At 42.1% G+C, this 14,251-nt stretch overlaps 2 protein-coding genes across 14 annotated transcripts in view; one reads left to right on the top strand and one right to left on the bottom strand.

Moving 5' to 3' along the window:
- Positions 1–2,859: 2,859 nt before the first annotated feature.
- On the top strand, positions 2,860–8,013 carry GPR151 (G protein-coupled receptor 151). The gene has a single exon (XM_019663604.1). It carries the CDS (start codon positions 4,094–4,096, stop codon positions 5,363–5,365), a length of 1,272 nt encoding a protein of 423 aa, XP_019519149.1. The 5' UTR covers positions 2,860–4,093; the 3' UTR covers positions 5,366–8,013.
- A 524-nt stretch (positions 8,014–8,537) lies between these two features.
- TCERG1 (transcription elongation regulator 1) overlaps positions 8,538–14,251 on the bottom strand; it is a 68,596-nt gene continuing 62,882 nt past the window's right edge. For 7 of the 13 annotated variants that reach the window (XM_019663518.1, XM_019663552.1, XM_019663510.1 and 4 more), the window contains 5 exons: positions 12,932–13,111; positions 12,167–12,250; positions 11,732–11,884; positions 10,792–10,892; positions 8,538–9,607 (listed from right to left, as the gene is read on the bottom strand). In XM_019663518.1, coding sequence (XP_019519063.1) covers positions 9,406–9,607; positions 10,792–10,892; positions 11,732–11,884; positions 12,167–12,250; positions 12,932–13,111 — 720 coding nt within the window. In that variant the 3' untranslated portion in view covers positions 8,538–9,405. Of the gene's footprint in view, positions 9,608–9,890; positions 9,985–10,791; positions 10,893–11,731; positions 11,885–12,166; positions 12,251–12,931; positions 13,112–14,251 lie in introns of all 13 variants that reach the window. The other 6 variants (XM_019663573.1, XM_019663579.1, XM_019663590.1 and 3 more) reach the window with 2 other exon arrangements.

The raw sequence follows: 14,251 nt of genomic DNA, 5'->3' as shown, positions 1-14,251 counted from the left end.
ATTTTCACCTTCCTTCCCCTGCATCCAACCATCTTTTCTTTCAAAGAGTCAGAGCGTGATATTTTATTATTAGGGAATGATTAAAACAATTTTTTAAACATTTTTTCTCCCAAGAATATTAAACATGAAGAGCAAAACCTATGGACCACAAGAGCTGACTCTCCCATTTTAAAAAGAAAGGTAAATTCTGGGACTAAGGGGTGACAATATACTCTCCTTTCTTAACATGTCACCAAGAAATCAGGTTCGCATCAGACCTCTGAACATTGCACATTCCTCCCCAGGCCCATCCCGTCCTGGGAGGTTGGAATCACCTGTGAAGGTGCCACGCCACCTGCTGGATTTGGCAGTCATGGAACCAGCTCTCGATGGGGTGGAAGAGAGAGCATTGCATCTCCACTACCCACTTAGGATGGACAAGAATGTGAAAAGACTGAATACTCAAAACCACTGAACTGTACACTTTAAATGGACGAATTGTATGGTATGTCAATTATATCTCAATAAAGATTTCTTTTTAATAATGTGAAAAAAATTTACTATACAAGGTGAACATAGCAATGATTTTTTTTTTTAACATCTAGATTTTCCTCTAGATGGCAGGACATGTCATTCAGTCAAGTCGCACACAGACGACAGCCTACAGAAACAAAGCAACTCTAGCCAGGGATGGACTTCTGTTCAAAGCATGATTTTAGCCATCTGGGCCCACATAGATATTTTAGTCCTTTACTTGCTGAAAAGGCTCTTTTCTTAGGACAATGTGCCCCTACAAAATAGCAACTTCATTATGGTGAATCAACCCGAGTGAGACCTTTCTAGGGTCTTTTTGGTTGACCAGGGCCTCTCATCATGTTAGAACAAAAATCCTAGCTGCCATTATAATTTTCACTATAACAATCTAAAAAGCAAACAAACTCTTTTGTTTTCAACGAGGTAAAAATAAAGACATCACCATATCAACCACAACATCAGGCGAGCTGAAAGTTCTGCGGAAGCTGGCAGGGTGCAGCTACCTCCTCCTGTTTCTACCAATCTCTTGCTTTCCCAAGAGACTTCGCATCTGTGTCCAAATTTTATCCTCCATAAAGTCAAAACATAAGTTACTACAAAGGCAAAAAAAAAAAAAAAAAACCCTGGCAGGAAACGTGCAAGACTGTGTGACGAACAAAAAGCATCCACCTGGCAGCTGAGACGCCTGGGTCCCAGCTCGTGCCCTACTACCAAGCAACCAGTGACCAATGACAAGCCACTTACACTTTCTGGGCATCTGTCACCACACCTGGGAAATAATGGTTTGACCCAGACAATCAAAACAAGGCCCCTTTCAGATCTAACAGTCACACCTTTTAAGGACTGGGTTCAGATCTCCTGACTCGCAGTCTGTGGCAGTTGAAATATATAGGATGGCCATCAAGTTTGGAAACATACACAGACACATAATAAATGGTTATTGATATTAAATAGCAGAATACAATAATCATCTGCTTCCAGGCTTGATGACCACTTCGTAACAAACAGCACAATTCATCGTCTTCCCTACAAAACCAACAGTAGAAATGGGGGAGGGGTGGGGGACGGGAGTGCTGTCTTGTAGGAGCGGCCACTAGACCCAGCCAGACCTACTCAACACTTACCTCGGAGACCAACTGTCACCCAGCTTGTACCTGCAGTCGGGAACGACATCTCAAGACACCAGACGCTAAATAACGGGACATGCCACTCAGGAAGGCTCCCCAGCAAAAGATACTCCACCAAACATGGTAATGGTAGTCCGAAAGAGCGCATAACCAGAGGACTGGAAGAAGGAAACCGCAGCCGAGCAAGGACGCCAGCAACGAAGGAAACGTCACCCGTGAATTAAGGCCTTTTACCCGGAGTGGGAGTGGGAGTGAGGGACGGGAAAGCCGTTGCAAACTGAGGGCTGACTTAACTACCATCCACGCAGATGGAGCTGGGCATGCCCAACAAGCTGATAAATGGCAGCTGGTCTGCAAAGGCCCCACCTGGCCCACTCTGCCCCTCCCCACGCTTCACCTGCAGTGTTTGGAGCCTGAAAACCTGGAGGCAGGAAAGATGAGCTCTCAGACACCTGAAGTAAACCATGCTAATGTCTCTGATGAGAAGCAGCTGTTTTCTGGTGTGGTTGATACAGGGACACTGAATCCGCAGCAGTGATGAGCTCCAAAAGGCTCAGGTGGAGATGCACAGGTAGGTGCGTGGCTGAGGCCTCAGCCTGGATTTCACTTCTCTGGGGAGTCTTCACCTGACTCTCCCCCCACCAACTCTTGGTCTGCTCCAGGGGCCCCTGCCCAGGCGTCATCAGCCAGAACTCTTGAAGCACTGTCACTGAGCTTTCTTGGTTCAGGTCTCCAACTAGGTTGTGGGTCCTCAAGCAAAGGGACTCTACCACATTGGGTCTCCAGGGGCTAGCATGGTGCTTGGCACAAAGGAGGTCTCGGAGCTTTGCGCTCCCTGTGCCAAAGCGCTCACTCAACACATGCTCGTTGAACGGAACTAGGCCAATTCCACAATCGCAGTCAGTATCCCACAGCTTCCTCAGTGGGGCACCACAGCAGCTGTTTATGTACCCCAGCTCCGGGGTCAGACCCATAGGGATCCCTATCCCAACTCTGTCATCCACTAGCTGTGCAACCTATAGACCCACGGGCAAGTCATTTCAACTCTCTGTGCCCCAATGTTGTCATCTTTATAAGGGGTGATAACAGTGCCTTCTCCAGGGGTCATGAATATTCAATGTGTGCAACACTTAACACAGAGGTTGGCACTAAGAACTCACCCAATACACGGACCCAGGTTGAAACACTTGGAATCGAGTTCTAGCCTTAAATGGTTTATTGAGCTCCACAGGTGTCATGTTTTTTACAAATTGAAGGTGAGAACCTCCACCAGCAAATAGATTACCACTTGCTTTATTGTGATACTCGCTTTATTGCAGTCTGGAAACAAACCCACAATATTTCCAAGCTGTGCCTGTATTATTTATTAGTTGCCCTTCCCTGGAGCTGAGCTGTAGGGAAACATCACCTGGCCCTGGTAAGAGATGACAGTTAGCTCTGCTTTTATCAGAAGCCGCTTAAAAGCTTGGCCACCAATTTGCTTGTCTAGATTCTTCGGAAGATTAAGCTGGCTGCGGTCCCTTGCAATATAAAATTTTTTTAAAAAATGTCTGCAGCTCAGACTTTCTGTTGCTTCTGAGTTTCCAGGGGCTACTTCTTGGCATCATCACTATGGGAGGTGTCCCTGTCAGGAAAAGCGGCCTGGGACCCAGCTGAGGCGCTTGGGGTGGCGGCTGCACTGTTGCTGGGGTCTTTGCGTGCGTGGAAGTGGACAGAGGGGGAGTCCAAGCTGAGGAATCCAGGCGTCAGGGGCAGCAAACTCTTGAGTCCAGCACCCTGGGCGTCCTTGCCTCTGCTGCTTTCATATATCCTCCTTTCCCACCAGTACTGGCCTTGGGCTTGGTCTTTCTAAGCCACCATCTCTCCCTGGTTCCATAATATTTCTTTTCAATCACAGTCTCAGAATAGAATAGCCTGTCTACTGGAGGCTAGTCAGCATCTCAGAGCAAAGAAATCTGCTCTTTCCCTGCTGCAGACCTGCTGGCTCAAGCGACCGAGGTGACTGCTGCGTGCTTAGCTTTCAAGGGCTCTCGTTCAGAGGTCCTGAATTACAGATCGCAGTCAAGGCTTTAGAAACAGCTGGTTGGAAATAATTGCCTTGACTGGCTCCAGTGACCCCTCCCCCCCATGAACATATCCCACTTACGCATATGTTCTCCTCATTTATCATTTATGGGTATATTGGGTTTTTACTCCACAGGCCTGACACTTTGATATTAGACTTGCTAATGAGCAGCAACCATTCGCCCCTACTGCCTGTCATTCAGAGCAATCAAGGTATATCGCATGCAGCGGCGAAGAGCTTAGCAGACAGCCTTCTTCCACATTCTGCTCAGAAAATAATGGGAGGGTCCAGAGGTGTCATCTGATGCGGATGAAGGCGTACTTATTCCCTACACAAAAGAGCCGAGGCAAAAAGACAGAAAGCTACCTGCTTTCCATCCAGGAGCTGGATGGAGAAGGGGATGCTGGCGGCCGCCCCTGCAGACTCCAACTCCAGCGCCATGAATGTGTCCTTTGCTCACCTACACTTTGCCGGAGGGTACCTGCCCTCTGACTCCAAGGCCTGGAGGACCATCGTCCCCGCTGTCTTGGCGGCTGTCTGCCTGGTGGGCTTCATGGGGAACCTGTGTGTGATTGGCTTCCTCCTTCACAGTGCTCGGAAAGGAAAGCCGTCCCTGATCCACTCCCTGATTCTGAACCTCAGCCTGGCTGATCTCTCTCTCCTGCTCTTTTCTGCACCTGTCCGAGCTACGGCGTACTCCAAAGGTGTGTGGGATCTAGGCTGGTTTGTCTGCAAGTCCTCTGACTGGTTCATCCACATGTGCATGGCAGTCAAGAGCCTGACCATCGTCGCAGTGGCTAAAGTCTGCTTCATGTACGCAAGGGACCCAGCCAAGTCAGGAAGCATCCACACCTGCACCACCGGGTCGGTGCTGGTGGCCATCTGGGCTGTGGCTGGCCTGCTGCCCCTGCCGGAATGGTTCTTCAGCACCACCAGGCTGCACGCAGGCGTGGAAATGTGCCTCATGGACGTGCCCGCTGTGGCCGCAAAGTTCATGTCGATGTTTGGTAAGCTCTACCCTCTCTTGGTATTTTGCCTTCCGTTACTCGTTGCTAGCTTTTATTTCTGGAGAGCTTATGGCCAATGTCGAAAGCGAGGAACCAAGACTCAACATCTTAGAAACCAGATGCGCTCAAGGCAACTCACAGTGATGTTGCTAAGCGTTGCCATCACCTCTGCTATTCTGTGGCTCCCCGCATGGATAGCTTGGCTGTGGGTATGGCATCTGAAGGCAGGAGGCCCGGCCCCACCACAGGGCTTTATAGCCCTCTCTCAAGTCCTCATGTTTTCCAATTCTTCAGCAAATCCTCTCATTTTTCTAGTGATGTCAGAGGAGCTCAAGGAAGGCTTGAAAGGCTTATGGAAATTGATGGTAACCGAACAACATCCAGCTGCCTCAGGGTCTCAGGAACCACCAGCTGGTAACACAGAGGTCCTTCCTGACAGTGTTCCCTCTCCAGAGTCCCCAACATCCATACCAGAGAGAGAGAAAACGGGCTCTCCCTCCTCCAGCAAAGAGAAAACCGAGAAGGCAGAGGTTCCCATCCTCCCTGATGTACAGCAGTTTTGGCACGAGAGGGACACAGTCCTTGGTGTCCAAGACAACGACCCTATCCCCTGGGAGCATGAAGATCAGGAGACAGGAGAGTGTGAGAAATGACTATGTTTCAAAGCAAAACAAATGGTGATGATTGTATGTACTTGTACTGCTGCTTATCGATATTGCTGCTCTATATAAAACATGGTAAGAATTATTACCACTAGGAACGACAAAGATGCTTCAGTCCTCATTTCCAAAACGTGCAGTAAGTAGAACACCACGTTAGGAGCAGGAATTGTTTCAGAATTGTAGCCTGGCCGTCCAGAGAATTCTGTTGGATGATGATGTTTCTACAAGTGATTAGAAAGCCCAGCTCTTTTGTTCCTTGCTCGCAGTGGCTGTTTTACTGCCCACTCTTTAGGAGCAGCTCTGTACTGGCTGGAGTAGAGCTTATCTGTCAAAAGCCGAAACCTTTTGCCTTGTTTCTTCCTGAGCCTGCCAGCCCTCAATTCACCTGTCAAGCTTCATTTCACATTAACCAAAGCTCACTATCTACATCCAGTTAAGAGATTTTTTTCGTCAACACACTAATGAATAAATTGTAATGAGTCATCTTCATTTGCTTAAAATAAGTAAATTTACTTGATGAAAATCTATACACAATGTTCAAGACTGAAGGTTGCAGAATAAGGAACACCACTTTATTCCAGGTCTGGGCTCATTTCAAATCATGGCTTATTTTGGCTAAGTTTAAGTAAAAACTTTGCCTTATATTAAAAGCTGCTTCATTGATTTTAATGCCACCACTGTGAGTCTTCGGTTTCTAAGTCCAAGGATTACCATCTTAGCGTGACAGTCTATATCCTGATATGAAGGAAGAGCTTAAAACCTACCCTTTCTCTTCCCAAGTACCTGCTCTTCCAAAATGCAGGAGACAGTTAACTCTTCTATGAGCTGAAATCAATCTGTTCCTCCCAATATCTCCTTTCTCTCAAGATAAACTATAAGTTATGACTAATGATATTGGTGTTAAATACTGAAGGCAATTGTCAAATATAAATATAGAAGGGGGAGAGATGGTGAGCCTTCTTGTTAAATGGCATTAAACATACCTATAACATTGAACTTGCACCCTGCTCAACTTTTAAAGTACCTCAGGGTTTTTAAGTTATAAACCTGATCAAGAGTAGCAAGAAAAAAATACTAGTATGGAAAAGAGAAAATTCAGTGGATGCAAGACAGAGAATTTGCATAAGAGTAGAAAACAAACATACAAGGGCAACGCAGAAAGAAAAGCACTACAATTTTGTGTTTCCAAACATATTACCAGTATAACTTAAATAACAGGCAATAACTGTTCATTTTACAGCAAGGTAAAGCATACCCAATGAAAAATTATTATACTACATTTCTTCCCCTATTAAATAAGGACATTTAGCCATGGTTCTTGACTACTTTGTAATGGAACTCGGGTGTTTTCACTAAAGGACTCTTTCAGAAAAAACTGCCTTTGAGGCAAGCAAGAATTTGAAATATAAAATATATGCTATGGATGGAATTTTTATTTTTTAAACCAAGTTCAGTCTGTGGATTTTTTTATTTTGTTTTTACGAATGGTCATTTGTTTTTTTTAAACACAGAAGATAGGGCTATTGCTGTCTTGTATTTGGTTCATTACAAAATTGTAAGGCTCACTGCACATATAAAGTCCAATTTAACCTAAGTATCCAAAATACTGTTTTTGCAATATGATACTTATACAAAGGCATTACTTTTAAAATTGTCTGTGATGAACTATTTAAGATTTTTACATACATTATATATAGTAAATGTAGGACATAAGATTCCAGTATTGCTATTTTAACTTATAAACAAATAAAAACAATTGTTTCACTTCAGATAGTTTGTGAGATTTAAAGCTGTCTTGTCTTGAATGCTCCTTTCAAACTCATCATTTGACACAATGGGATTATATGGGGAGCCCAGACCTTAACACTGGCACAGGTCTCAGGGTAAACAAATTCATGTTATGTTTACAGAGTTTGCTGACAAGCACCAAATCAAGATGCAGATATGGAAACCCAGTGTGATCACAACTCTTTCATTAAGAACCTAATACACAAAGTCCCGACTTCATCCCTTAAACAAATCTGTGTAGAAGAGTTTGATTTGCAATTTATATCAGCAATCAATCCCAAGTACTTTACAATAAAAGTAGGAAATTAAGATGTCACCAAACTGTTTTCTTCACATTACTTTGAGAAACAGAATGTAGTGAATGGGCGAACAATACTATGGAATTCAAAATAACAAAATAAAGCATTTTGGAAATTTCACCTTTGTAGGACAGTCACATTTGTGTAATAGTCATGTGCCTTTTGTTAAATACTTCAGTCTCACTCCTTGTAAGAATTAAAAATCACTCAATGAATTTATAAAAATGAACTTAAAAAAAAAAAGGGAGATAAAGAAAAAGAAAAATTCTGTTAATTAACAATTTACCAGTCAAGCTTAGCCAAATACTGAATTCCAGGTTTCTACATACAGAGTTCATGTAAGTTTTGTGGCACTTAATATATTTAAGCTACATACTAATAACACAGATGTGAATGTGTTCATGTCTGTGTGTGATGTGTGTCTGTGCACATGGAACACACAAATACAAATCTGCTGGTGTCCCTTTTTAGGTTTTGTCACAATCATAGTAGGTGTGAGATAACAGAGAAAATATTGGGTTGTCGGAAAAGTCATGACGCATTTTTGCAACAAAAAACATAGAAAAAATACGCCATGACTCTTCCGACAACCCAATAGATTATCCCACTGACATATATTTTTCTAAACATTTATGTGGTACTCTGAAACTAGGAATCTATGGAGGAATGAAATAGGATCTTTTAAACTGGGGAGGTAAGGCTATAAAGAACAACTGGGAATCACAAGTTTCATGGTATGATGTGCACAGCACACTGAAAGGGTGCCGGAGCAGCATTAACTATCACTGTTAATAGAAAGGGCAAAGGCAAGAGAACCACAAAACTCAGCGTCGTGACATGAAGCAGTGAGATGCTGCCAAGGGACTGCGCACCAAGATGGCTCTTTCCAAGCCCCTTCCCTCTTATCCTGCAAATAATTCATTATTATTATATGCAAGTCTTTCAAAATGATGTGCTATCCAAAGATTTAAAGTCAGCTTTCATTGTACCAAATTACATCTGCTACTGCTTTTAAACCTGTTAAAGAGCAGGTTTAAAAGAAGTTTTTATAAATTACCAATCATATACAATCCACATATATAAAAAGGGTTGGTTTATTGTAGTTCAAATACATAAACTGAACATTCAAACATCTTAAAATTAAACTTTAGAAACAAAAGTTTAACATTCAAACAGGAGTATAGTTTACAGGGAACACCCAGAAAGGTAATCTGTTGTCTAATCCAAAATATTGATGAAGATCACTTAATGGTGAATAGAAGGGGTTTAACCAGCAGTCCTACTCTGGCCCACATGTTAGTATGACCGTGGCTCCATACCTGAGAAGAAATTACTACAGAAATCTTCTCTTAGGCTAAACAACAAGACTTGGCCTATAATTTAGAGGGGGTAATCAAAGCACATAAGTGAACAAATAAAACTAAGTGTTCTTTAGAGACAAAGGTAAAAGTATGTCCATTATAATAATCTTAACCTCTGGAAGATAAGAATTCAATTTTCAGTGTGTTTTCTTTTACCCGCTTTAAAAAACAAAATCAAAACAAAACAAACCCCAGCTTAGGTTTTCTTGGAGTCTGTGGTATTTGTATCTTGCAAGTTCAAACCACAAATGCTCTTACGTCTTGCATGGATAACACTGCTAGAAGAACGTCACCAAAAGTCACTGACTTCCACACCTCAGAAAAGGATGATTTTTTTAGCTTCAAGATTTTAGATTTACTAGAGACAGCCTATATTTGAGTATGTATGTCAGTCATGCCACACAAAGAAAAGCATAAATATTTCCAAAGTGTTCTCTGTCCAGCAACTGTTCACAAATGCTTCTCCTCCTTTTCGTCAGATGGTTCTGCAATCGTTTGACTAATGCACATAACATGTAAAAACCCAAAATTGGCTCATGCAAGCATTTTGAATTAATAGCTACCCCTAGGGAAGAGTACGCAGTTATTTTGTGGATCGCCTGGTGGGCTCGGACGCTGTGGGCGGTGGGGGTGGGCCCCGGCGGTCCAGGTCATCCACGTAGGCCACAATCAGCTTCCGCCTCTCCTCTGGCACACAGTCCAGGACTAGATACCGTTTGTCGTTCTGCAAAATTTTTTCTACATCTTTCAGGTGCTGATCGGATTCCTGGATTAGCTTTTTGGATCTGAAATAAGAAGAGAAGTCCAAGAATTACTGACTGCTGTTCACAGGTCTTTCAGAAATGAGCTGGAAATGTCCATCTAGTTCCTAATTGTGTTTCCATTTTTTTATTTATTTATTTTTTTTTTTAAGAAAAATTGCACTGCAGTGGTCACTTTTGTAAGTCGCCTCAGCAAAGACTCCAAGGAGTGAAAGGGCCTCAGAAGCTGAATTACCCTCCCACCCCTACTGGTGGTCCCTCCAGATCAGGGCTGAGGGTGGGTGGGTAAATCTTGCCCGTGCTGTACCTGTTCTGTGGATGAACAGAGGACTTCAGTCTGCAGGGCTGCCAATCCCAGCATCTCTCACAAGCTTTCACTTTCACATCTTTCACTAAATTAACTATAAAAATGTAGAAAGAAGTCTTACTTCACATCTAATTTAAAAGCTCAAGCTGATGCAAAACATTAAGGATCCTGACCAAAAAATCCAATGACAAAATACCTAAAAACCACACCCTCAGCGCTATCTATCCTCCCGTGCACATTCCCTTCATTAAGATGTTTCCACTTTTTCTCTTAAAGGAAGAAAAGCTGGAGCGTGAAACGACAATGGTTTCCTGCCTACTGGTTGCTACACAGTGTAAAACTGTTTTCCTGATGATAAATGGCTGGGGGTGGGAAACCACTGGGTATGTTACAGAGAAATCTTGTTTGAAAGCTCTGATTTTATCATTTAAAGTTTTTAGTTAAAAGTATCCAGAAAACTGCTTTCCTCTGAGAAAAAAATGTTTTTGCTGAGCTTAAATAAGAAGATTTCAACTTTCAGAATGGTTTAACACGGAACAGTCTTCAGAGGAGGCAAAGACAATTGATAGTGAAGGATTATTTAAAAATTCTCTTCATGAAATACAATTCTTATATAGTTGGGGGCACTCCTAAAAAAGCAGTGAAGTAAAAACAAAAGTATGTGTAAAAAACTGGATGGTGGGTAACACAAAATAAGAATTGATATCTGGGCCCTTTCTTTTAAAAAAAAAAAAAAGTAAGGTACAGATGGGCTGTATTTGGCCTTTGATAAAAGTTGGTTTATTATTCTTAAAAATTAATAAATGTCAACATGTGTGTGAATGCAAAGTATGCTTTGGCCGTTAGAGTAAGGACTAGTAAAGACGTTAGCTGCTGATATGAAACACTTCATTGCACACACCTATATGTTATAAATTTGGTCTCTTTCAAAAGCGTCCTGAAGTCAGCTTTGGCTGTGATGTATTTGTCTCTGATGTATTCTTCGAACTCTCTTTGTTTTTTCTGCAAAAAGAAAACAAGATTAGAAAAAAAAAAAATCCACAATTCCCAAGTTAAATCAAATTATTTATTAAACCAGTAAATTTATAAATAAGTTTAAGTATTTGTTAAATTTGTAAGTCACATGAATAAATCGTAAAATTAAAAATTCAAAAGAAAAACATAATTTATTTGTTCATTTTTCATCAAATGCAAAATCTGCAATGTACATTTTTAAGACAAAAGGAAAGCAAGAATTAGGAACCACATAATATATTAGTAGTAGCTAAAAAATTTGAGGGCTTGCTATGTGCTACACTGTGCTGAGGGTTTTATAAGGATATCCCCTTTAATATTCATAACATCCTCAAGTTCTAAACAGAGGTTCTTAAAACATAAAGAAATTAAGGGTTAAATGTGCATTAGACTACATTTATGTCTTCAAGCACAAAGACACTAATGTGGTATAATTTATGGATACACCAGCATTCATTTTCATAACTTAAATAAGTTATACTGAGCATTTAGCTTTTCTAGTAATAGTTATGATAGGTATAAGCTCTCTGGGCTAAAAAAAAAACAAAAACAAAAACAAAAAAACAAAAGAAGACCTTATTATCAATTCTAAACAATCAGGAAAGTTAGAAACTGAGACTGGGTCTCTCAGTTGTGCGTCTGCCACCTTTCCCAGCCACATATGTCTGTGGTCCACACATCATCTAAAACACAACTTAATAGGGTGTGAGAAAAAAGAGTATTTGGCCTTCTAGACCTAGAGAAACCCACCAGAAAAGGAGAATGATGGGGACAGAGGACAAATGTAAGACCAAGGAATCAATCGCACTGGAGGAAGCTCCACTTGCCTTGGCATCATTCGCTATTTCAGACCCGAGGTGAGTCTGTTTCCTGCACAGGCATCGCTGGGCCCAGAACAGGGCTCCGCTACGGTGATCGGCCAGCGCAGCTCCAGAGTCAGGCCCTTTGACAGCCTGAGTACATCTATCTAGTGGAACTGACTACACAATGAATACAAACTATAGCTTCATTAAACCTCTAGGACCCCAAAACACAAGTTTAACCCCAAGGTTGAAATTTTTCAAGTTTCTATTGTGCTGTCTTGTTAATATATGGTGTAAAAAAGAGAATATGAACTTAAAATTCAGATTTGTTTCTCATGCACTTAAAAGTTATTCACTTAAAACTATCAATTTAATTTTGGTCAAGATACTATGCCACTGATTAAGCGCCCAATTAACATTTATAAACTGGCAGTCCATTTCAGACACAAATCCTCTTACCCGGTCACTGGAGGAGAATTTAATGCACCGAGGATCTTCCTTAATGATTTTTTTCACTTCTTTCCATGTGGACGTTAAGGTAATCTTTGAAAAGACAAGTGAATGAAAAACATAAATACAACTCGCTCTTACCGAGGAGTCAAAGTGCAGCACATGGTACGTAATATTACACACTGACCTGCGATCTCTCAGAATGCCCAAGCGTAACTGGCCTAGTTAGGGACAGGCAAGCAGCTTTAAGGCAATTTCTTTTCGTTGGCTTGCCACGAGTTATTTTCACAGTCACACTTTCAAGGTGGCCTAAGACAATCAATCACCTGCAAACTCTGCATTGCCAAGGCAACATCGTAACTCCTGAAGAAACCACCACCCAAAGACAGCAGATCAACAGGAGCAAGACCTGGACAAGTGTACAAACTCCCAGACAGGGGGCCCTGGGAGCAAATAGAAAATGGAGCAAAAGCAATCTATTACATCTATCATGAGGAGGGGTCACTGATCACACACAGCTCAGGACACTTCGAATTGCCACAGTAGCACATAAGAATTTTAAAAACTGCAAAAGGAAATAATTTCTAAATAGTAAGACTACTATCAACATTTTACTTGGAAAAAAAAATCCTAGAAGAAAGTGTCATAAAACCCATGAATTCCAGTAATAGATCTAAAGACCACGACACTAAAAATTGTATCACTGTTTTCCGTTCGAGAACTCTTAGCAAAGATCCGTGCCGATGAAAGGAAGGAAAAACAAGAGGCTCTTACCGCAGACGTCTCATCCAGGAGCTGCCGGAAGTGCTCCCTCTTCTTTTTGGTGAGCGCCTCGATGTGCTCATTGAAGAGCTTCTCTTTCTCCTCTCTTTCCAACAAGGACCCCGATTCCCAGCGGTGATCTTTCCGCAGAGTCCTCCGAGTATCAGACCATGACACGTCTGAAGATCGGACCTTAAACAGAGAACAGGTCCATCACCAGGCTTATCTTCTCATAGTTCAACAATAAAAGGCTCATTCGTTCACAAAAGACAATACATTTAAGAAGAGAAGCTTCTGTTGACTTCACGTTGAGTTCAGCAGTCACTGAAAAGATGCTTCTTTAAGTCGGAAATCTTACCTCCCAGAGCTCACCTAAGCTATCAAGTATGAATGCAGAGGTGGGAAAGGATGAAGAGAAGATATCTCCCATCAACCGTGGTCCCTAAGAACTGTAACAGTACTTAGGTCCTCTTATTTAACATCTTACCAACTTCTAGTAGACACATGGGTACAAATGAAATAGGATATGCATTGTCTTACTGTAGCACCAAGCAAAACACACACACACACTCTCTCAACAAATCCTGAGCTCAGATTTGGACTTATCGGTTACATACTGGAAGTATAAGCAAGAATGAACATGGTTAAGAAGACAAGATAACAGACAACAAGACAGGCCTGGCTGGTTCACACCAACAGAAAGGTAATGGCATTACCAACAGTCACACTGCTGGCAAGGCTAAGAAATATGAGAGGCTGAAAATACAGGAAGGTAAGAAGAAAAATATAAAAACATTGATTTAACCAACATTTATCAAGCATCTAAATATGGGTCAGGTAAGTGCTATGCTTGGTGCTGGGAATACCAAATAAGATACTATCCCTTCCTTCAAAGGGCTCACTTGTTTAGGGAAGACAGGCACGTAAGCCAGTCATTACGGTAATAAGTCATTAGCGCTGCAGAGGTGCACGCTGAGCCCACGGCGACAAAAGGCACAGTGAGGTCAGGTCTACCCAGGTGAGTCAGGAGCAGCCTCACAGAAGAGAGAGCCGCGTGTGCTCTTGAAGAACAAGGAAGTTCGCCACTGGGCTGGGAAGTTTAAAGGGACGAGCAATGGTAGGATTCATAAATGTAAGTATGACTCATTAAAGATTAAGTTCAGCAAGGCTAGAGCCTAGTTAGGGGGCAAGAGAGAAAACCAAAGAGGGTCAGGTGATACAAAGGTGGGGGCGTCAAGAAATGAAGAGTGTTTTCTATTATGTGAAGGAGATGGAATCTGAAATGCAGGCCATTGCTAAGAGTAAGCAGCAGGGAGGGTGGTGAAACCAGCT

This window comes from Hipposideros armiger, unplaced genomic scaffold (genome assembly GCF_001890085.2).
Source record: "Hipposideros armiger isolate ML-2016 unplaced genomic scaffold, ASM189008v1 scaffold_11, whole genome shotgun sequence".
Lineage (NCBI taxonomy): Eukaryota > Metazoa > Chordata > Mammalia > Chiroptera > Hipposideridae > Hipposideros > Hipposideros armiger.
The sequence above is the reverse complement of the archived record's forward strand: the minus strand, read 5'-3'. Positions and strand labels throughout refer to the sequence as shown.

Excerpts from the sequence above, each read along its gene's own strand:
- GPR151 (XM_019663604.1), top strand. The coding sequence starts at position 4,094 with ATGGAGAAGGGGATGCTGGCGGCCGCCCCTGCAGACTCCAACTCCAGC.